Consider the following 23,033-nt stretch of genomic DNA (forward strand, 5'->3'; position numbering starts at 1 on the left):
GGGCCATGTCCCTGCTGCCTCATGAAATGGCAGAGAAGCTAAATCCAGGGTAGCAGTTCTGAAAGTAGCAATAGAGATTCCACATAAGCAGTTTTTAATTCCTTTACTTGCTTTATGAGTACCCTTTGCCAAAGTAAAGCCTGATTTCTAGACGTTTCTAATGTATTTATCCCTTTTTAAACTTATCCTATCTACCTTTGCTTTTCAACTAATAAATCTTAATACTCTTCTCCTGGTTTGCAATCTTACTGGGCTCAATTTTTCTTATACCTTGTTTCTGATAACATTTGAGACAATGATAGACGGGAACACTCTATTACCTGGTTTAATTAAGATGCCAAGCATAGATTATTAAAACCAATTGCTTCCTCTTGTTATTCTATAATACAATGGTATATATAAATTGTATCAAAATATTTTCAAGAAAATTACACATTTGCAAGTTGTCCATTATTTACATATGTGTGAAGGCAGAATTTAGCAAAAATAAATTTGACTCAGAAAAATGACTCAAAGTATATTGGAGTCACACATGAGAGAGGAAAAAATTCTTAGGAAGTAAGAATATGAACTCTACTTTAGAGCTCTAATCCCATGAGATATTCTAGAAAAACAAGAGGCCCACGGTCAAATAAGTTGGGGAAGCATTGTATTCTGCTGAGGATTTACAGTGCTTACTGAACTACTCAAGGATCCAAGAAATTCAGCCGATAAAATTCTTCAGCTTCACTTAACCACAATCCTTATTTCACACAAGGTAGGAAAACAATCTCGTGAAAAATCTTTGGAAATGCTGCTTGCAGTCCATGTAATTATGTGTTAACACATGGTCCAATGTATTTTATAGACTATATATTTCAAGAGCTGCAATAAGCATGTTGAGTACATAGAGATAAGTGCATCTTATATACCTTTTAATTTTTAACCTGTCCTATGATATATGACCTATTTTTGGTAATTGAGTTTACTTGTCCATATGAAGATGCCCAAATTTCAAACTTAAGTTTCTCTAAATAAAAGAATGAAGTATCAGGATACTGAAATGTCCTTCCAATTGGGTACTTCGCAACAGCAAAAATGCTGCCTGTCAATTTCTTGAATCCAATATAGTATTTCTCAAACTACTAAAAAGTATTTACTTACCTGGCCTGTGGCGGATGTTCTTCAGAGAGCCACATTTGGATGTCACATGGCTTAGGTCAATCTTCTTAGTAACAATCTGTACCTGTGTGAATCACATAAAATATGCTTAAAATAGTTTAGGCATGAACAAATCCCCTAAGATCATCCATTAAATCTAGAAACATAGCCAAACTCACAACACACTACAACATATCCAGGAACCCAAACTGAAGTACATACACACATAGGAAACATAATCCCCCATATGTCCTCCCACAAGTTTGGTTGGAAAGAAGGACCCAAGTGAAAGAAAATCCTAAAATAGAAGATTTTATTAGTAGAAAACAGATCATGCCACAAGGGGACAGAAACACCTGGATTAATAAGGCAAGAACGAAGCCACATCATGTTAAACCTTCCAATAAGCAAAGAGCCAAGTGAAGAGAGAAATTAGTCTTTCAAAAGTGATTTTTACATAAAAGTGACCGACACTGCCCATAGATACAAAAAGAACAGCATTGCTTTAAGATACAAGAAGAAGAAAGCTGTAAACATGCTTTTCTAAAACAGTATTATCATGTGTTAGGTAAATGGAATTTTTCTTGTGCACCAAATTACTAATTGATAGCAACATTTTTTTTTCTTTTTGTATTTTGCTGACATTATTTCCTCTCCCAGTGTTTAAAACAGTGCTCCTGCAAGTGTGGTTCATTGTCCATTTGCATCAGAAGTTCGTGGGAATTACTGAACTGGACCCTGTTGGAAATGGGCCAGGGAACCTGCACATTTGAGTGAGTGATTCTTCTCTAGTGGAAAGTTCAAAACTATTGTTTTGGAGGCTGGAAGCTCCCCTACTTGTATTAAATTCGTTAGTTATCTCAATTTATTCTTTCCCACTAGGTGTTCTGACCAGCAGACCTGCAGTAGAGGACAGCTGGGCCCACCTGCTCATCCCCTCGAGCTATTTACCAGGACTGACACTGTTTCTGTGAGAGTACCGGGTGCTGAGCAGCAACAGGGCAACAGGGAGGAGGGCAGCCATGTCCACGTCAATACTGACCCTGAGACTCAGCCCAGCAAACCTTGCTATGGACTTCCCATGACAGTGACATTTTTATGCTCAGTGGATCTACTTTGAACATCAGGTGACTGTTTCTGGTAGAAGTCACTTCTCATCTCTCCTTTCACTGCTTGACCCCATCTCTGCCCAGCTGAGGAGCAAGGAGCCAAGAGTTACTAGACAGATGAGAATTCTGGTTTTGGTACTCTAAATTATTGGAGTCACAGAGAGCCAGGGCCTCGAGTTTAGATGACAGGATCTGGCCTGAGTTTGCCTGTTTCAACTCTGCCTCAGCTACACTTGAGAGACATGGATTCATCTGTCCCTTCCTCTCATAGGATATTATTTCCACTCAATTTAAGAGACAGGAAAAATACCATTAGGACATGTACACAGGGATTTGAATCCTTTCACTTCAAATTACAGATGAACCATGCTTCACCAGTTTCGTATTATTCCAGGTGATTTCCAACTCTCGGGAATAATGAGGCGCGGAAGGCCCGTTCTACACAGTGGGTGTGTTCAACTGTATCGGTCTGCGCTTCAAGAGTAATGTAAGTGGAACTAGAAAAGCGTGCGCCCAGGCGACTTCTGCAGGGGAACAGAGACAGCATGAGCAAATACCCTGGGACCAAAGGCCAGCGAACAAAATTGGCAAGTGAAGTGGGTTTTCCATCCCCCTGAAGACCATGGTGCACTCCATTAAGGTTCTGTTTCTCAGTTGAAAGGAAGTAATTTGCTGATGATCTTAAAGGGAAGGATGGGAAACCCATCACCGAAAATGCAAGGCTGACAAGCTCCCAGATCAGGGGAACATGTGGCGCAGCAACAAGAAGGGGGAGTGTGTTGGGAAGGAGGCAGGAAAGGAGACAGGGTGCTGGCTGTGCAGAGGGCTCCGCACAATCAGGACAGCTTTCTAACGGAAGCTTCTACTTACATTTCCGCCCCCAGCAGAATGTTTGATGTTATCCTTGGAACCACATCTGGACTGAACCTTGCTAAAATCGATCTTCTTGTTTAAAATCCTAACCTAAAAGGAATTGGAGGTAACTTCATTGTGCATTTTTCTTTCAACATGCTGGGTATAGGGAACCGGACTGGGTAGTGCCCCAAAGGCTCCAGACTCCCTTCCACCTACATAATCATTTAAGAGAAAAAACTAACACTGGAACTGAAGAGATCTATCATAAAAATGAGACTCTATTTTTCTGCACTCCCAAGGGCCAAATGCTTGAGAACCTTAGTAGGCAGGCATAATCTGGGAGCAATTAGAGGAACAGAAGTTTAGAGGAACAGAACTTGGATAATCTGTGAGGAAGAGGCTTCCAATACTGTGGGCAACATTGGGACTCAAGTTCACTCTATGGAAGGTCCGATAGTATAGCTCAGTGTAGTTCAGCCCAGGATCCTGAAGGATATGCCAGTGCCCTATCTGCCTCGCCTTAACCCTGACAATGTCAGCCATCACCATTATAAATCATCTTGTACAAGTGACTTAACTGTATTATTGGCCCACATAGCACAGGTCTAGTGAATGCTACTGGTGAGGGTCCTCATTCACTCAGGGGAAGAACCCCTGGTTTCCTAAGAGGGTCAACAAGGAGGCCTCCCCTATAGGTTTGGCTCAGTGGCCTTTTGAAAGGTCTCTCTCTGACAACTGCTCATAGACAGCCATTACCCTTGGATGGTGGGTGTGGAAGCATTCTTTCCATTGGTGGAAAGGAGAAAACCAAAGAACTTTAGTTAGCTGACTTGTACTACTAGGTCATGTAGTCCAGGCCTTGGTTGGGTCCAACAGATCTGAGGTTAGGTGTTTTATTTCTATTTTCAGGAAGTTCAGAATTATCTTGAAGACAATAGCAAATCCAGATCTGGAAATATATTAGTTTGTTGTAATATAATGTGCAAAGTAATAACTCTTGTGACTTCTTTGATGTGTCTTTTGACTTCTGCATATCTTGGAGGGCAGATAAGCAAAGTTAGCATGGAAAGAAAGGTTTATTTTTGTTGTTTGTTTGGTTGGTTTTACTTTGTCTAAAACTACTATTATTCCTCCTCTCCCCCAATAGCTAAAGAGAAATCACATTTTCAGTGCTTTATGGGACAGTTTATTCTCTTATATAAAAAAAATCTAAATAAATTTATCCTAGATACACAGCTGTGTCCCAAAATAGTATCACATCTCTTGGTCTTTTTAAAAAAAAGTAAAAAATTCAAGAGGACATGAATCCTGACTATTTTTAAGTAGGCAAAGCTTAAATCGCAATGCCTGCCTAACTAACATTGACAAGATAGCTGTCCCCTATAGGGAAGTATCATTGACAACTCTCATTGGCAGCCCAAGGGAAGGGCCTCTTGTCAAAATCTGAATTCGGAAGACGTGATGATTGGACCACTCTTTAGGGCATAATAAAAATTCCAGTTTCATATCACATAGTTTATATCAAACAACAAGTGTAGTTGTAATAGAAGAATTTCCTATAAACCATGATGCATGTACCTTTAAGTCAACAAGGGCCTTTACATTTCAAGCCACAAAAATTAACTTTAGAAAGGAAATAATTTTTACGTATTATTTCTAATAATAACACTTTAAATTTTTATCCATGAAGATCTAATTATTTTGGCAATGAAATAGCATTCATCTATTTCCTCATCCTTAGTAATACACACGGTCTCATATTTCATTAACAAATTTTAAATTAGAGATCATTATAGTCCCACTCAAGTGACTCATTACAAAGGGATCAAAAGCCAAATGTTAAATCTGATTCACTTGCTGCAAAAATGGAAATTCTAAAATTCAGTTGCATGAATCTGACTCTATCATTTAATCAACTTTTTCACAATTTTTATGACTTCCAAAATGAATTATTCAAACCCAAAGTGGTTACACATATTGCTAGCATTATTTAGAGATCATTTAAATCTTAAAATCCTAAAACTTAAAGGTTGATTTCTGTTGATTTTCCCCAGACTTTCTAGAGTCACAGATTTTCTACTGAAACAACCAGCTGACCTTTTTTTATTTTATTGATTTCAGAGAGAGAGAGAGGGAGAGGGAGAGAGAGAAACATCAATGATGAGAGAGAATCGTCAATCGGCTGCCTCCATCGTTTGCACAGCTGACCCGAAATGACCATCTGCTCATGAATGAAGACGCACATCATTCACAAGGCAACCCATCAGGTCCACAGAAACGGCCGGGCAGAGGTCATGATGCACCTAAGCACCCTCTCCAATAATCTGTAAATGACAGCCTCTGTGAAATCACCTCATTAGTAACTATAAATTATCATAAGGGTACAAAAATGATGCTGTGTATACTGATCTTCATAAGGCTGATGGAGATGAAATAAGAAACCTCTCAAAACATATAGGCATATTTCATATAAGTCAATGTGCCTATAAGAAATACATAGAGAAGGTATAAAGTGCCATTCATTGAGTTGTTGCTTAAATGTTTTTAATGCTATACATTTAGAGAAATTGTTTATTTTCCTACCCTTGCTTAATCAAGCAACTGTGTTCTTAAACAACTAATGCTATTTATTCTAAAACTTAGATTTAGACAGTTTCAAAATAAACTTAATAAGATAGTCTTACCTTTGCCTTGAGTTAAATTAGCCAAGCTCCCTGTCTACAACAAATTCAGAATTGCATATATTCTTTCCAATAGAATGAACTTGTTTTAGCTAAAAAGATTAACTTTATTGCTTTCTGTCAATCTCGTCATATCTCAACTAGCTTATCTGTGACATTAGGCATCGATTTGCCTCACTGAACTAAGCCACAGCGGAGACTTTTGGATTTTAAAAGGAGAGATGACAGCTATAAGCACAAAACCCATATGTATAGAAGAGCAAAAAATGTTCAAATTGGAGCAAGTAATAAACTTCTCAACTTGGAAAGTTGTTGAATTCCCAAGACACATATATATTTTATTATACATTTTCTCTCCCAATTCTTAGTGATTGTGCAAATGTTAAAACAACAATAAAACTTTTAAAATTCTATCATTTGCATACAATCTAACCACTCCAAATTGTATGATGATAGAGCCTATACAGAGAATTAAGGTTTCATCTGCAAATTTACTCCCATCTTCATCAATAAAAATTGTGCACCTATCTTTTTCAATACCTACATACTGCATACCTTTACTGCAAAACTTGGCTCCTACAGAAAGTATTGCTATTGTCCTGTCCTCTTCAATGGTTCTGGGTTGGCTACTGTCCATTCAAATGTCCTAAGATAATCAGTTTACAACTGGGAACAACATACATGTGGCTTCAATTACCCCCCAAATGTACATTTATAAACTTCCAATTAGATCACAAAGGTTTTCAGCATATCATCTTGACAATTTCTAAAAAGTTTTAGCAAAACATTTTCCCAGTCATTCTATAAAGCGGAAACTCTAACAATCTGGTCAAACTTTCTAGTTTAACATGTACAGAAAAAGAACCTCTCCACACTCCCTGTGTTTGAGATCATATACTGTAAGGAGGCTTTTTACAGGATAGTGTTAAAATGTTGAGTGATATATTTTTCCTACAAGGGCAGTTCAACTGCAGTGCATCTCTTACATTTTCTGCCACTGATAAGAAAAAGAGTGGCAGGAAAAATTATTGAGGCTAAAAGGAAAGGCTTTCTTGGAATATTGAGAGGGGAATATAAGTTTATTCACATACAAAGAAAATTATCACTTCCTTTCTTCTTTCTCTCAAAGATGGGTGTATTATCCCTTCAATGACAAGAAAAGTCAACCTATCCCATGGGTACATCAATATCACAAGGAAAATGCTAAATTATATTTTTATTATCTCCTTCCATGCTAATTGCTTGGTCCAAACATACAGTATATAAGGAAGATTTGGGTCAAGGCAGAACAAAAAGATCCCTCGTTGGAAAAGCTGTGAATGTTTGCTCTGGAGCTGGAGTTAATAGGTAGAGCTTTGCTAATAACTCTATCCAATATAATTACTCTTAAATAGGGTTCTAGTACAATTTTATTCATCAAAACCATATAAAACTATCTATTCATTATCAACAGGGATATTCGCCCTTTGCAATGTTCAGGGAACAGCAGCCAGAGAACAAACTTGGTAAGCCATGATCTGATTTGGAGTGAACATGGGGAAATGGTAGAAGATGTCACAGGAAACCCTTGGGGGAGAAGGAAGGAGAAGAAAGAGGAATCACTAAAATATAGTCAGATGAGCTCACAGTCAGGATCTAAAATAGAACGCTCAAATTTTTATCAGAAATGAAATTTTAATCTCTTAAGTTAAAATCCACAAGGCAATCGAGATACATTTAGAAAAGATCTGTTAGCAACCAAATGAAAGTTTCTCTTATATGGTCAAACCAATTTTTATCCAATAATAACCAGAAGAAATGGATATGTCAGGTGATTTTCATTATATTTTTTAAGCTAGCTTTCTCCGATAAGTTCCAAACTCTTGGTAATTAATCATAACCAGTAACAGCACCTCCCTTTTTGGGGTAAGAACTGTTAGCTTATAATATGAGGAAGGTATAATAATTAGTGGGGTTTTACACCTGGCAGGAAATATGTATTCATACGATTCTTACCTGCCCCCCTTTCGGCTGGTATTTGATGTTGTCTGTTGACCCGATTTTGGATTTGACATTCTTCAGATCTGGCAGTGGTTGGTTAATAAGTCGAAGCTGCTTAGGAGTAGCGGGCGATTTTGGAGGAGTACGTATGATGGCGACTTTCTTCTCACTGGGCACCAAGATGGCAGATTTGGGGGTTCCTGGAGTGTGAGGGGTCCTGGGATAGCTAGGGGTCCCAGGAGTGCCTGGGGTGCGTGAAGAGTAGCTTGGTGGGGTGCCAGGAGTGATGGCAGTTGATCCAGGGGTAGTGGGGGTTGAAGTGCCACTTTTTCCTGCTCTGCGAATTGGCTCTGACCCTATATTAACAAATCAAAAGCAAAACCAAAGATTCAGCACAAGAAAGTTCTCCTCAAGGTATCCTTCTTCCCATAATTGTCAGAACTCAAAATGCATTCGGTTTCTAAAGCATTTAGAACATTTATGAATTACAGCAATGCTCGGAAAGGCGAGCCTTCTTTTTTTAGGTTCAGAACCTGGTACACTTTTTTTGAACATGCATTGCTATCAAAGCAGGAGTAAAGTTTGGGTTGTCTTGGTATATTCTTCTTAATTCTATTACGAACATGTCAAAGCTGTTTTTTACTTGGGTCACCATTAAGGCATATGGACCTGCCATTAGCTGCAAAAAGAGTCTGCCCTTCATCTTCCGTGGGTTCATATTTATTGCAGATTCCTTGAATGGTATGCAGACCATTCATTCTCCGGTGCAGTCAGTTCATTCCCCAGGTGGACATACAATATAAAACTGTGATCTCAATCACATAACTGGACTATGCAGAAAGTCATTTATTGAACTGTGTTTCAATGGTTCCCCCTCAGCTTATGCTGAGGACTGAGAGTTGCAGGTGTGTTTACTGAAAGCGGTTCAATGATGTCAGACATTGTCTACAACATCATGTGCTTTCCTCACAAGGAAATTAGTCTTAGTTCTTAATACCTACAAAGTCCCTTTCTCTTCTTAGAAAAGTCGGATGTTTTAACATTTATTCACAGTAAATTTTGTACCTGTTTTCTCCTCTACTTTCATTACTAGTTTAGTAGTTTGAAATCAAATCCATAATCCCTCACTGTCAATTATTCAGGATATTGCAAGATGCATTTTTTTTTTTGCCTCAACTTGACTTTAGTTTCATTCTATCATCTAATTCCTTTCCCCCATTTTCATGTATATTTCTCTCATATTACATTTTTAAATGTTTTTGAATGCCATTTCAAATGTTTTCTGAAAGAATAATGATGTAAATAAAAATACACTTTACAAATTTCAAAGCACTTTTGTCAATACCAAACATTGGATCACCACCACCACCACCAGTATATAGACATATACTGAGAAAAATGACTCGGTTTCAATCCCATTTAATGGATAATAAAGCCGTATGCACTCATTTCCTCCATGAATCATTTTGATTCAGACAGCTCTTCAGACCCATCAACAGCCTGGATTTTCTGACTCTCAGGACAAATGTAATCTGATTTTAAAGCATGTTTTTACAAACGTAAAGTGTAAGTCCATAAGCTCTGCTCCAGTTATAGGATTTAAAAACAGTGATTAGAAAGGAGGCCAAGCCAAAATAACCTACTAGTGGTCCGCCGCGCCGACGAGAAGGAGCTGTTGAGGGAGAAGGAACTGTCGTCTCGGTCGCCCCGGTCCCCCGAGCCGGCCCTCCGCGGCGGCAGGATGGTGGAGGGCCTGGGCAGGGAGGAGCGCTTTTCTGGGCTCTTGCTCACTCCATCCTGCTGGGGGAAAACAGAGGCCGCTGGGTTCCCGGGAATCTCAGGTTTAATTACACGAGGTGGTTACATTGCTCTGGCTAGTTTTCCTCCTATGCTGATAGGTGAGTTTCTTTAACACACGCCACTGGTTTCATACGCTTCTAAGCATTTCTACTTCAAAACTCAGGATTCACATTTGCCTGGAGGTTTTATGAAAACAGAGTCCTCTGGATTCACTGTTAATAATGGATTGTGAAGTTCCGATTCTAAAGGATAACATAGGCAAAATGACTTTACTCAAGTAATTTTCAGTAAATTAGTAATTTTACTGAAAAACCCTCATTAGCATGATAATTTATTAATCAAAAAGGGGTGGCAGCAGGGCATTGCATGCCTAACATTCCCAACAAGGGCCACTGCCAGATATTGTGCACTCTGTGACAGGAACCAGAACCACTTTCCAGCCACTTATGATTTCATTCTCACTACAGAACATAAGCATTTTATAGCAGAGACAGTTTTAATCAGTTTATATAATTTTTTTCAAGATCATCAAGTTGGTAGGTGGCAGAGGTTAGTATTAAATCTTGATGTGTCTGATGCCAAGTCCAAACTTTCCACTGTATTATAATTTATTATAAGATTTTATACAATATTATATATAACACGCTACATGTAATATTATATTTAATATTTTATTTGTATTTGAAATTTCATTAAATATCAAATAAATAATAAATTAAAAATGGATGGTATACCTAATAAAAGACATTTTCTATTTTTTTAATGGTTAAACTGTTCATAGCTACTGAAGCTTTTCATTTGCATTTGTTTTTCATAAAAGTCTATTGTTTATATGTCAGTTATATTAGAATTTAAGGTCTTTGCTATCATTCATTTATTGAATGGGGTCTTATAACCTTTTCCCAGATTATATTCCTTTCTGCACCTCTGGCCGACCTGCTGCCTTACCTTGTTCCCTGACTCTGAGTATGGCAAACGGCCTGTGGGGCCCGCTGAGGTGGGCTGTATTAAAAAACTGTCAGAAAATGTAGTCCTTTTAGTCGGACTAGGGCAGGCTGAGCTGCATCTTGGGTACTTTGTGTTACCCTGAAAGGCAGGAATCTTTGACAAGGTAGAATTCTAGCCATGAAAGAAAACAAACAAAAGCACAAAATAAACCAAACTACGAAGTAAAAGGAAAATTTTAAAAATGTATAAACATATAAGAAATTAAATGTATACTTTTAATAAGAACAGATGATAAATGGTTATAATTGATGAATAGATGTATGTTTATATGAGAACAAAAGATCTTCATTGAATACCTCTTTTTAACTTAAGAATATTCATATATGAGAATACAGATTAAAATATTCTTTATGGATTCAAAGTATAAAGTCTCTGATTAATCCATAGGTCTTACATGATACCATCTTGTGAGTCTGTTGGAATTGTTCCTTTGATAAACACAGCTCTTAAGATGTATAGATAACCGAGATACAGTGGTCACATTTCAAGAACGTTAGAACAAGGTATATTTAAAATCTGATAAAATTTTCTTGAGAAAATATATTTTAGACAATCTATGCTGATTTCATCAGAAAACTACAGAGTTTACATTTGAGTTTATTTTATGAGTAAAATGCATACTGGGGACCAAGTTATACCATAAAATTCAAACATTTTTATGCATAGGTTACAGTTTGTATGATGTGTTATAAACTCTAAAAATGAAAGTCAGCACTAAAGAGACTGCCCATAAAAATCACAAGACTGAATTCATAGGTGTCAATAATCCAGGGGGAGATGGTGGGCAAGTTTAAGTAAGTGGGCTGGGTGCATAGGGTTTTGAAAGAAAGCTATGCTGGAATGCCACATGTATCATGGGAAACTCTATTATTTTACCTTCAAATAATTCATATGACTTAGTTGTTTAAAAATAATAGTTGAAACAATTTTTTATCTCAAGTTTGAACTTCTGTAGCCACTTTACCAGAGGCAGAAGTACTCAGGTGATGCACAAATCACTTCCCGTTTTACAGACCCAGCACCTGGTGTGGGAATGTTAACTGGGTCAGCAGGAGTCATTCTTTTTTTATTGATGCTACCCACAAAGTAGTGAACTTCAAAAGTGTGAGTATGGGAAAGAAAAATGGAGTAATTGGATTGCTACAAATTATGAAAGAAAACTACTAATCTGGTGCTAAAAACAAAAACAAAATAAAATAAACACACACAAAATCCAAATGAAATGAAGGATTATAGGTCAGGTTCACAATAAAGATCAATTGAAAACTCGGAGATAACTGTTCTGATGGATATACGGAATATCAGAGAAAAATAAAAGTTTATCTTTGGATTTCAGGAAAAGGGAAAAAATGAGGTTACAAGGAAGAAAAAAAGGGGATGTTAAATGAAAAAGTTAGAAAAAACTGTGGTCTAATCTTCTTCAGAAAGACAAGATGGGTATGTACAAGGGAAAAATGTTAATTTTGTGTCAGAAGATGCATATGGTTTCTGTCTTAAGCATTGAATGCCAATTCCTGTAGAATTATTCAAAGGACAAGGGACTTGCAGAAAATTTCCTAAAGGTTTTCCAATTAACTTATGATACAGGAATTTTTACTCCTTCCATTATTTTGGGAAAATTAAGACACAGGAAGAAAAGATAATATAGCTAATATTGGACATGGTCTGTTTTCTAGCCTACAACTCTTAAAATCACAGTATTTTCAAAATAAACACTAATATTTACCAAAGCAATAAATGGATTCTATTGCTTACCATATGTTCAGGGCTACGTCTAAAAGCATCTATATACAAATCAAATAAATATATATCTATTTATGCTTTTACAACATAAAGCCTCTTGGGTTCAAGATGATATGAGAGGTCTGGCTGTTATTTGAAATGAATTCCTATTTTTGAGAATAAGTAAAAAGTGGAAGTCTAAAATCTTACTTGTTTTGAAAAAGCTAAACAAAGAATTGTGATTTATATTTAATACCTGATGGCTAAGACCCAAGAACACTGTGATATGTTACTAATTAACATCACTCAAATTATTTGTTGTAATTTTAGGATTTTATTAGTACTCTTTCAATTTCTTTTTTCTTTCAATCAGAAAGAAGAAAAATACTTCATGTTGACCTTGGTCTTTTGGAAGTTTAAAAAATATGGTTAATAATATGAAAAATAAAATTCACAAAATATGAAAACAATTTTTAAACATGTAAAGAAGTTAAATATCACTAATACAACCAAATTAGAATAAGATGTTTCATCTCCATAACTTGGGAAATATAGAAAAAGTATAGAAATATCTAGAAGAGATGACCATGGGCACTCTTGTATACAGCTGGAGGGCAAAGCAGTCAGCAGAATCTTACTGGAGGCCAATCTGTAGCCAAAACTTTAAATATGGGCCTTCTTCTCGAAACAATAAATTCACTACTAGGAAATGCATATGGGTGCATTCAGAGGAGTTAGCTAAAAAGATTTTTACACAGTATATTGTTAAACAAAAAAATAGTTTCAATGTTAAATAATAGGTAGTTGATTAAGTATATACTGTAAATGAATAAAATGCAATTTTATATAGTCATTAAAATAATGTATAAGGATGTTAAATGACAGTGTTCTGTTTACTGTGTAAGAATTGATACATAGTGTTTTTGTTATTAAAACTATAAAAGTGTACAAAAAGTCAAGATTTTACATCAAAATGGTAACAAGTTATCTTGAGATAAAGGGATTCTAATATATTTTTACTTACTTTTGCTCATCTACATGCTTAATTTGCTCCTATTATTTTGTGGAAACAAGAAATATGTATTCTGAAATTTAGTTTTGTGTTAATTATAATCGTTTAGCTTGAACCTATGAAAAGTAAGTAATGGGGCTCCCCTCTTTTTACCAGATCACCCTGCTGCTCCACGTTTTGTCTTACTAATAAAGAAAAGCCTAAATCCCAGCTCTGCCTCACCAGCCACCACCACGTGCCATCCCAGAGGACATTCAAACGTGCCCGAATGCCGCCGAGAATCATTTGGGTTTCAAAAGACGCTTAGGGGTAAACAGCTAAAGTCTAAGTCATATCTAAAGTTATTAAAACACTGCCACCAATGCCAAGGGCAACTTCAAATGAAGAACACAGAAGAAGTTCGTGTACTCACAGCGACTTTGTCCTTCGTCTGCTTAAATACACTGGGAACCTGATATGACTCTCCGCCTGCTGCTGTGGAGAAGACACAAACAACCCCATTCTTAGTGGCTAAAACCCATAAATGCATTTCCAGTACCCTTTGGATATTCAGTTCTGTCAACAGACTAATGCAGAGCAACATTTTGCTTATTTTGAGACTCAAATTCGGTAACCTAAAGAGACCTGAGTAGTAACAACAGCAGAGCATGTGGCTCCCACTCCAGGGCGTGCTGATTAACACAGCCCAGGGTTCACCGAAGCACAGCTAAGCACACCAAATAATTTTCTTTGCACCGATGTACCTTTAAATTACTATGACATGAGGATAGATCCTTTAGAACGGGAGTCACAGAGTAGCAATCTGAATGCTGTGGAATTTAATTTCATGACTGGTTTCCAGGGTTGGCACGATATAAAAGAGAGTCCATGAAGATCCCCAAGCCCTCCTTCTGTGGCCACTGGCATACCTACAGATATTTCTGCCTTTTATATTCCCAACTCTGTTGGTCGGCCACCCCCTCTTCCCTCTGCACCCTTCCATTTCACAGTATGAATGACACACTTTTTTGATGTGAAACGCATCACATGAGAAGAGAAGGGAAGAAAAAGAGCTTCTCAAAGAGAGAAAACATGAGAGAACTTTAAATTCGAGAATACAGAACACGTTCTACACATGAACTTACTGCATGAAATTATTACCACATCTGTTACTGTTGTTTCTCGTGCTGTTCTTTTATACTTCTGGTCTCAATTTGAAACTCCATTATCTCCAGCATATTTTCTGTTGGTGACTTACCTGACTTGACTTAAACGATTGAAAACAATCCTTTGTGTTTTGGAAAACTTTCCATGCGCTTAGAAAATGAAAGACACAAGCTTGTGTGTTTACTTCCTTAATTTTCTTTCATAAGAGGGAAAACCTCGGGGTGGGGGATACGCTTATCCTTATAAGCACTTTGAATGAATTTCAAAAATGTCTCTTGTGCCATCTGCAGCTCTAACATAAAAATAATAACTGTGTACAATATGCTCCATGCTATTTAGGACTGGCTAGTAAGATTATTCACAGATTCTGGAACTGATTTTTTTTTTTTTTTTTAGGAAGAAGCAGTGGAAATGATGCCTCCTTACTATTTCTATAATATGGCTCAAATTTCTGTGACATAGAGTTTGCTTCAAGCCAGTGGCACCCTGTCTGGTGTAAGCTTTCTGCCTGAGTATCTTAACCTTTGAGTAGAATAAGGGAAGATCCTAATTTGTCCAAAGATCTTAAATTTCCTTTAATGATTGAATTCAAAAGGCAATTTACTCTTGCATGATAAACTGAACAGAAATGAATATAGGTACTTCATCAAACCGTTGGACATGTCCTCTGAAATTCCACAATCCTGATATAGCCTTTCAGGTAGGATATAGGATTTTTATGCCCAAACCAAGAGTTTCTGCCTGCCCAAATATCTGTCTAACTAGAAGAAAGATTCCACATGTAATGAAAATGAACTAACTAGGATGTGATATAAGATTTAGAGACAACATGTGAATCCTAACTATTAAGTAGAGGAACTCTTCAGCCTGAATCTTTGTGATCAAGGTTTGTACACCATTATAAGCCTTCTACTTTCAAATACCACCTTAGAGACTAGTTCTTGAAGAAAAGCACATAAAACGATTCCAATATGAACACAAATGGAAAATAACTGATTATTAGTGGCTACCATAAAACCATCAGTTACTTGACTCTTTTTCTTACAAAGGTTAATGCTGCTCTTAACATTTAAAACCATCTGAATATTCATTAAAAGGCACTTCTAATATATAATAGAAAGGAAAAAATTCCTTTCTGATTCAGCAATTTGACATCTTATTTTGTAGACTGCAAGTATGCCACTTAACAAATGTTAAAATATATTGTAAATTAAGATTATCCTAGTATAATTACACATTTAAATAAATACTTAGCACTACAATTTAGGAACAGAATTTGCAGTATAGATATTTGTATGGTTTTTGTGTGATTTGTAATATATTGCACTCCTTCATTCCACCACTTTTTTCAACAGTTGAAAAAAAAGCATATTTGAAGAAGACAAAAAAATAAGAAGGCAGTGAAATAGAAATCCACTTAAGTTCTAAGAAATTTGGTGGGAGAGTTTTATCTTTGAACACTGAATTATATAGGAAGATTTAGCAGTTTGGGCCCAACACGTTTAAGGAAGTCTCAACGATGAAATGTCAGCTGAGAGATGTCATTTCATCCAGAGCAAAGTCATTTTGCGACCACTATTTCACCCCAGATTTTGCTTTTCATTTTCAATCTCAAAATCACTGTGTATTCTTAGTGGTTTTCAGTAAGTTCATCAACATCAGTAACAGATTTGGCAGCAACGATACAGAAAATAGGACAAATACGTATGGGGTTAAGCGTGAGGGAGATAAATAAGCAAATAATGAGAGTGCATACCACGGTTATAGTCATCGCCATCGTCTAACCAAACACACAGAATGAAAATAGGAGTCCCCAGAACGTGACACTAGAGCACAATGCCAAGATACAATCACTGTCAAGTCTGAGTATGACAAAGAAACAGATGGTCATGACCTCTTCTGCAGGGAGGGGAAAAAAAAAGAATGATACGAGACACTTAATAGCGAAATCGTTCATGACTACTGAGATTTTGGGGGGAAGAAAAACAAAATGAAGAAGCTGCTACGGTAATGAGATTAAAAAAACAAAACCGAAAACAAAACATGTCCATGTTTGCCAGCCACATTGCAGAATTGAACAGTCACCTGTCGTTTTCCGCTTAACACAGGAGAGATGAGTTGGTCTAGTATATTTGATAGCAGGTTTTAAAATGAATTTCCTGGAGGGAGAGTGGGCCTGAACTTCTGTTTTTTTAGCAAGTTCAGCCTTCTTATAAACTGCTATGAATAAGAAAACACAAAGAGCATACCATCAGGAAAAAATGAACATTTGGAGCAACACCGAACAAAACGTCATTAAATAGTTAACCACTGTTAGGCAGTTTCTTCTAGAAAACGAGTAATAATGAATTACTTCAAAAACATTTTTTAAAGAAGTGATTGTGAAATGAACCTTTTTTCCTTCTCACTTCATCTCTGGAGACTGTGCTAGGCTCCTTTTTAGCTATTTTCCTTTCAGGAGTGGAAATTCTGCCTCTCCCGGTTTTAAAAGGCTTTTCTTTTCTATGTTTCTCGAGAGATGATCTCCGAGCTTCCTTCTCGGCTTTCTCCTCTTTAGGGACAGTTTCTAACTGTTCTGTCACGATGCTCCTATCATCATCTGCGGATCAAAGCAAACCGTGACAAGAACAACAGCGAGAACATTAGTAACCAACGTGCAAAACCCTTCATCCAGCTCACACAATGCAAAAGAAAGACACAAGGGGGGCATTTTTTTAAATGTTTAAAGTGGGGGGGTGGGAATTCCATTAGGTTATTGGATTTTCTTTGGGAGCAGAAAATTTAAAAAAATAATGCACACCTTGAGTGTCCACCCAGAGGCTGTCGGCGTCCATGATGGAGTCGTCGATGGTGGTCTCGTCCTTGTAATCGTCGTAGGTCTCGGTCTTGTACTCAGAGAGCGCAGCCACGTCTCTCTCGGGGGAGGCCGGGGCCTCGGGGGAGCCGTCCCTGGGTTCCGCCTGGGCTTCGGCCGCCTCTTCGCCTTCAGTCTCCTCCTCGGCCCGAGGGGACGGTCTCCTCGCCACCTCTGGCTGCTCGAGGGCCGCAAAACGCACGCTGTGGGAGCCCGACTCCCCTTCATCAGTGGTGGTTTGCACGACAGTGATGAAGTCGTCCTCAATGGTCACAACAGACTCAATCACGCCTTTGTGTTCACCCGGGCAGGTCTCCAAAAACTCCTCCCTGACACCCGGGACGCCCAGGTCAGCAATCTGAAGGGTGTCTGAGCGGAAAAGCAGTTTATCATACTCTCCCCGGGCTTCTATCTCTTCCTCCTCAATCTGAGCTTCTGCTGGCTCAGCCCCGACGGCCTCAAGCAATGGCTCTGTACTGTCAGAGGGCGTGATGGAGATATCTGGGGTGTCTTTGCTTTCTCCTTTGGGCGGCTGAATGAATTCCAGCTGGGCATCCGCTCTCTCATCTGTCTCAGCCTCTGAAACAGCAGGTGCACAAGGTATTTCCACTGACAATTTGATGGCAATCTCATCTTCTTGAATTAGAGAAGATTCTGGGGACGTTTCCCTCTTGCCCTCGTCAGGCTTCAGGGACTCCATGGTCAGGCTCTCGTGCTCACCACTGGACTCGTAGGACTCCTCTTTGTCTACGGCCTCCTGGTGTACCAAGTCAGGCTTGGCTACTTTCTCCTTGACTTCTGTCTCACTGACTCTGGTGCCTTCTTTCATGTGGCCCAAGTCAACACCCATAAACACATCTGCCTCCTGAGGGGTCGGGGATAAGACAGTGAGGTCCTGGGTAGCCTCGAATTTAGGCTCTGTTGATTTTCCAGCATCTACTTTTAGCCCCGAGGCCATCTGTCCAAACTCACTGATTTTAACATCTAAGTGACCCTGCTCAGCTTTCTTTGCAGCAAAATCCAGTTCTGATTCAGCTCCTTTGGCTTGTTCTACTTCAGCTACCTCTGGCACTGAGCTGAGACCTTTCTCTGCTTTCTCAGCCATGACAGGGGATGCATCTTTTGACACCGTCAGTTCTTTGGCCAAAGCATGCTCGTAGGTTACCCCTAATCCAAAGGTTTCAACTTTGTCACCAGCCTTTTCTGTGTCCCTGGCATGTTCTTTTGAATCAGTATGTTCCTCACTCTTTTCTAGTACAGTATCCAGCTTATCATTAGCTTTCCTCTCCTGATCAAACTCCCTACCCAGCCCTGGTTGGGGGGATGCTTCTTTCTCAGCACTGAACTCATCTTTGACTCTTCCGGCAGCTGCCAATTTTACTTCAACCAGTGAAAGGTCTGTGGCCAAATCTCTTCGTGCTTTATCATCAGTGCCTTCGTAAAAAGAACCACTCTCTCCTGATAAATTCTCACTGTCTTGAACAGGTGATGGGAGTGGGACCGTGTATTTATTGAACACACAGTAGCCCAGGTCTTCAAGCTGACTGTCCGTTTTAACAATGACATGGTTTTCATCAGTGACAGGGGCCAAGCCAGTACTACTCTCCTCAATGACAGTCTCTGATGGGACTGATTTCCTCCTGCCAACCTCAGCGTCTGCACCCACAGAAGCTAGTCTTGATCTTGTGCCTGCCAGATCTAGCATTTCAGGCAGGTCAGGGGCCATGACAGTACCATTTTTGTAATAATCTTTGGCTAGGAATGGCGATTCACACACAGTCTCAACTTGAGTATTTCCCTCTCTGGTAGCTTTTTCTCCCTCTATCTGTTCTTCTTCCTCTTTGCTTTCTATTGGGAAGCAAGGGGCTTTCTCCACTGCAGGGGTAGTGGCTGGAAGGTAATCATCCCCTTCGTCCATACTTCCACTGGTGTTGGTTAGAATATCAGAAGCCAGAGGAGAAAGATCATGCCCCCGACCAAAGTTAAATCCAAGGGCTATGGAATCCAGGCAAGACATGGGCAAGTTGATTGACATGCTTCTTTGTTCTATGGCAGACCTGCCACCAAGTCCTAAACTCCTGCTTAGTGTCAAATCGTCCTTATTCTTACTGTGGAGATCCCTTTTCTCCCCATACACTTTTGGATCAATCGTGAACATTCTTTCTTGAGGAGAACTGGGTTCTTCAGGTAAATCAGGTGGATAACTCTTTGCAAGAGTGCTGTACCCTGCTTCTTGTGCTGGAGCACCAGGCTGAGATTCTTTACCTGCCTGAAGTCCCTTGTCGCCATGTTTATGCATGGGAGATACAGTATCAAAAGACTCTTGGGCACTTTCTCTTGTGTCACTCAGTTCATAGTAATCGCTGCCTGGCTGGAAGCTTTTGGTCACTTCTTCTTTCAAGGCAGATGTTTCAAAGTACTTGGACATTCCTGACTTATCTTCATAAAACGGCATGTCAAGCTCAGCTAAGGTTGCAGCCCCAACTCCCTCAACCTTATTATCTCTGTCAGCAATTTTTTCTTCAAATAGGTCCTCGATAGCATTCTTTTCACTTAGCACAGCTGGTTCTTTCGTGACTTTCTCCAGTGTTTTAGAGGTCAAAGGCGAACTTGTAACAGGGAATGACTCCTGTTTTAATGTAGGTTCTTGGCCTTTCTGGTTTTCTTTTGAGAAAGTGTGCTCTGCAAAGGGCTGAATTATACCTGTTTCTTTATCTGTCAATTTGGGGGCTTCGCTCTCTTCAAGCTTTAGCTGAGGTTCCCTTTCAGTAACTGAAGATTCCTGCCCACTAAGGGTGGACATCTCTTTTTTCTGCACACTTTCTTGCTTTATTGCTCCTTTTTCTTCTCCTAAAACTCTCTCTGGGACACATTCTTCTACAATCTGAATGTGGGCATCTTTGGGTGAGGTAACTGCCTCTGAAGCTGGTACTTCTGCCATTTTGTGAGATTTATCCTTATGGGGCTCTTCAACTTTAGAAATGTCTTTGGCTGCTACCAGGCCACTGGTTTCTTCCAGAGATTTTTTGTCATCTGGCTGTAACAGGGCAGGGGCAAAAGGTGATGCTTCTGCAATTATTTCATTCTTCATGACATCTGAAGGGAGAGTGAAGCTTCCACCATGAAAAGGACTTGGCATGGGAGAATCAAACTGTTTCCCTTCCCATTTTGGGATATCCTCAAATACATCTTTTTTCCTCATGGGTGTTAGGGGGCCAGGAGATACTGGAGCAACTAAACCCCACTCATCCTTTGCTTCCATTGGCATTTCGATGAACCAGTCCTTTTGTTCTTTTGGACCTGGGGTTTCTGCAGGGAGGCCAATACCAGGTACCACTAGGCTTGGTTCTGTCTTCTGTTTCGAGTCTTCTAGGCCAGCACCAAGAGGGTGCCCAAACAGAGTGAGAGGCGCTCTTCCTTCTTCTGTGCCTTGTCTGTCCTTTTTATCCAGGGAAGTTTTAGTTGTCTCAGGCTGAGAAACTAACGCAGCGTGTTTAAAGTCTTCACCAGGCTTACTTTGTTTCTCTGGCTCCCTTTCCTCCTTGTCTAATGGCTCAGCTAAAGCGGCAGTCAATTCCCGTTGGTCATGGAACTCCATCTTCGAGGCTGTAAGTAAACCTGAAGTAATTGGGTTGATTTTTTTAAAAAAAACAATAGGCAAGTGCTTTCAGGCAGTAAGCTTAAAATTATATTTTGAAATGACAAATGAATGGCAGGGTAAAAAGAAAAACTATGGAACATGCAAGCATGCTACCCGTTTAAAAATCAATATGAAAATGTCAAGATTGAGATATATTTGTACTACTGCTAAAATGAGCTCTCATTGTGAATTAATGCCTACAGGAATCAAAATAGAGTATACTGTGAATTTTTTTTTGGTCTGTTTAGTCTCTCTAAACAGTATGCAATATGTATTGTAGTAGAAAAAAATTTCATATACCTTCTTCAGATAAAAATTATGAATTAAAGAATATTGAATATATAGCTAATAATAGGGTACAAAAGAATATATATATATGTATATATAGCACTAAATATGGGAAAACATTGATTTCTACTGAACTTTTTCATTTGTTTTCTCATTTAAAGTGCATTTGTAAGCCATGGGCAGAAGTCCAATTAATTTATAATAAGAGTTAATAGTTTCAATTATTTTGATCAATAAATGCCAGGAACAACTTTGGGGGCATTGAAAGATTACTAAAATAATTTTTGAAAATTCATTGGGATTAAATTTCAGGAATATAAATAAACATTTGCTATTGACTTTATATGATATGGTCTAAGAATTGACAAGTCAATTTCTAACATGTATTCAAAATTCTTAATTCCTGATCATTACTTAGTCTGTATGACAAATGTAAGAAAATCTGAATTATAATGTTAGTACTAGGAAGTCATGTGAATAACAAAATTTTTAAGAGAGTCAACTATAAAATATCTTTCTCTCCTTGATCATGACCTCATTCTCTGGAACACATCCAGCTGGAAGCATTCACCAGTATTGCCTTTAGAGATGCTTCACAGAAATTAAATGAATCTTTTTTTTTTTAATTTGTTCACCAATCAAAAAGGGTTCAGAGTCTCACTTGTATTTTAAGGTCAAAGGTATTTCACTGTGGTCACTAAGGTTAATATAATTATCTGGAAAAGATCTGGAAGGGAAATAATAAAATTCAATCATCTCTCGAAGAGCAAGTGTATGGACCATCATTACCTTATATACTTGTGTGTCCTGTTGTAACAATAGAAAAGAAATAGTTTATGAACTTCTAATAAAGATTAGATGAATGAAAACCCAAGAGATATGGGGATGATCAAAGGGGTTGGCTGCCATGGAAAGGAAATGATATGAGAAGCATCAGCAGGAGCTTTTAAGGAAACCAAACCAGTCTTCACTGAAGCATAAACAACATAGCATATCACGGTTGCAAACAAAAACGAGTCTATCATTGAAGCCTCTATGTGCCAAAATTCAACTCTGCGATTTGAAATAAAAGCATATGAATTGCTGTCCCCAAAATAAAAAAATAAAAATACACATGTATTAGCAATGTGACTGGCAAACATTTGAGATGAAGGGGTGCGGGGACAAAAAGCTAACATAGCGCCATCAGCCTGGCTGCAAAGCGTATTGTATCATGGCAAAGTAAAACCAGGAATCAGCTGCAGCAGTGGAAAACGAAGCTGCCTCACGGCACCTGCACAAGCCACACCCTCTGCACAGGAAGCCTAAATCAGTGGTCTTGGGATCATGAGAAGGCTCAGCGATGGAAAAGCATTGGAAAGGCATCAGGTTGGTAAGCTGGTGGAGAGATCATTTGCAACAAAACACATGCAGATCCTAAGAAAGACACACCTTCCCTGGCAGAGGAAGGGGTCTTTACTTCTGAAGACACCTCCGTGACCTCTTTTTTACTTTTCTCCTGTGGGGCCCCTGCTGGGGCACTCTCTCCGGGAACTACTGGGGCCTCCATACTAGATTCCACTTGGCCCTCACTGAGGCCCTTGGGTTGGTCTGAGGCCTTGGCAGCCCCACACTCTTTCCCAGGAAGAGTGGCAAGTTTCTCTTCCTCAGCCATTGGAACCTCTAGCGTTTCTTCTTCTTAGGGATGAAAAAGATGTTGACATCATGAGCACAGAACAATGCACACACAACAGAAATATCCAAGGAACACTTTCAGCTCCATGATACTGAACTCAGGAGAATCTCTTTTACCATTTGG

The 23,033-nt window shown here is 38.7% G+C and overlaps 1 protein-coding gene across 1 annotated transcript in view; it reads right to left on the reverse strand.

Annotated features, from left to right (window-relative positions):
- Nucleotides 1-23,033, reverse strand: part of MAP2 (microtubule associated protein 2) — a 214,141-nt gene that overhangs the window by 6,587 nt on the left and 184,521 nt on the right. The window contains exons 8-17 of the mRNA XM_087819610.1: nt 22,667-22,909; nt 17,254-20,925; nt 16,846-17,052; nt 16,539-16,673; nt 13,720-13,781; nt 10,514-10,684; nt 9,409-9,562; nt 7,781-8,121; nt 3,120-3,212; nt 1,144-1,225 (exon numbers count right to left, since the gene is read on the reverse strand). Of these exons, the coding sequence (XP_087675736.1) occupies nt 1,144-1,225; nt 3,120-3,212; nt 7,781-8,121; nt 9,409-9,562; nt 10,514-10,684; nt 13,720-13,781; nt 16,539-16,673; nt 16,846-17,052; nt 17,254-20,925; nt 22,667-22,909 (5,160 nt within the window). The remainder of the gene's footprint in view (nt 1-1,143; nt 1,226-3,119; nt 3,213-7,780; nt 8,122-9,408; nt 9,563-10,513; nt 10,685-13,719; nt 13,782-16,538; nt 16,674-16,845; nt 17,053-17,253; nt 20,926-22,666; nt 22,910-23,033) is intronic.

Source organism: Miniopterus natalensis, chromosome 8, assembly GCF_054644295.1.
Source record: "Miniopterus natalensis isolate mMinNat1 chromosome 8, mMinNat1.hap1, whole genome shotgun sequence".
Classification (NCBI taxonomy): domain Eukaryota; kingdom Metazoa; phylum Chordata; class Mammalia; order Chiroptera; family Miniopteridae; genus Miniopterus; species Miniopterus natalensis.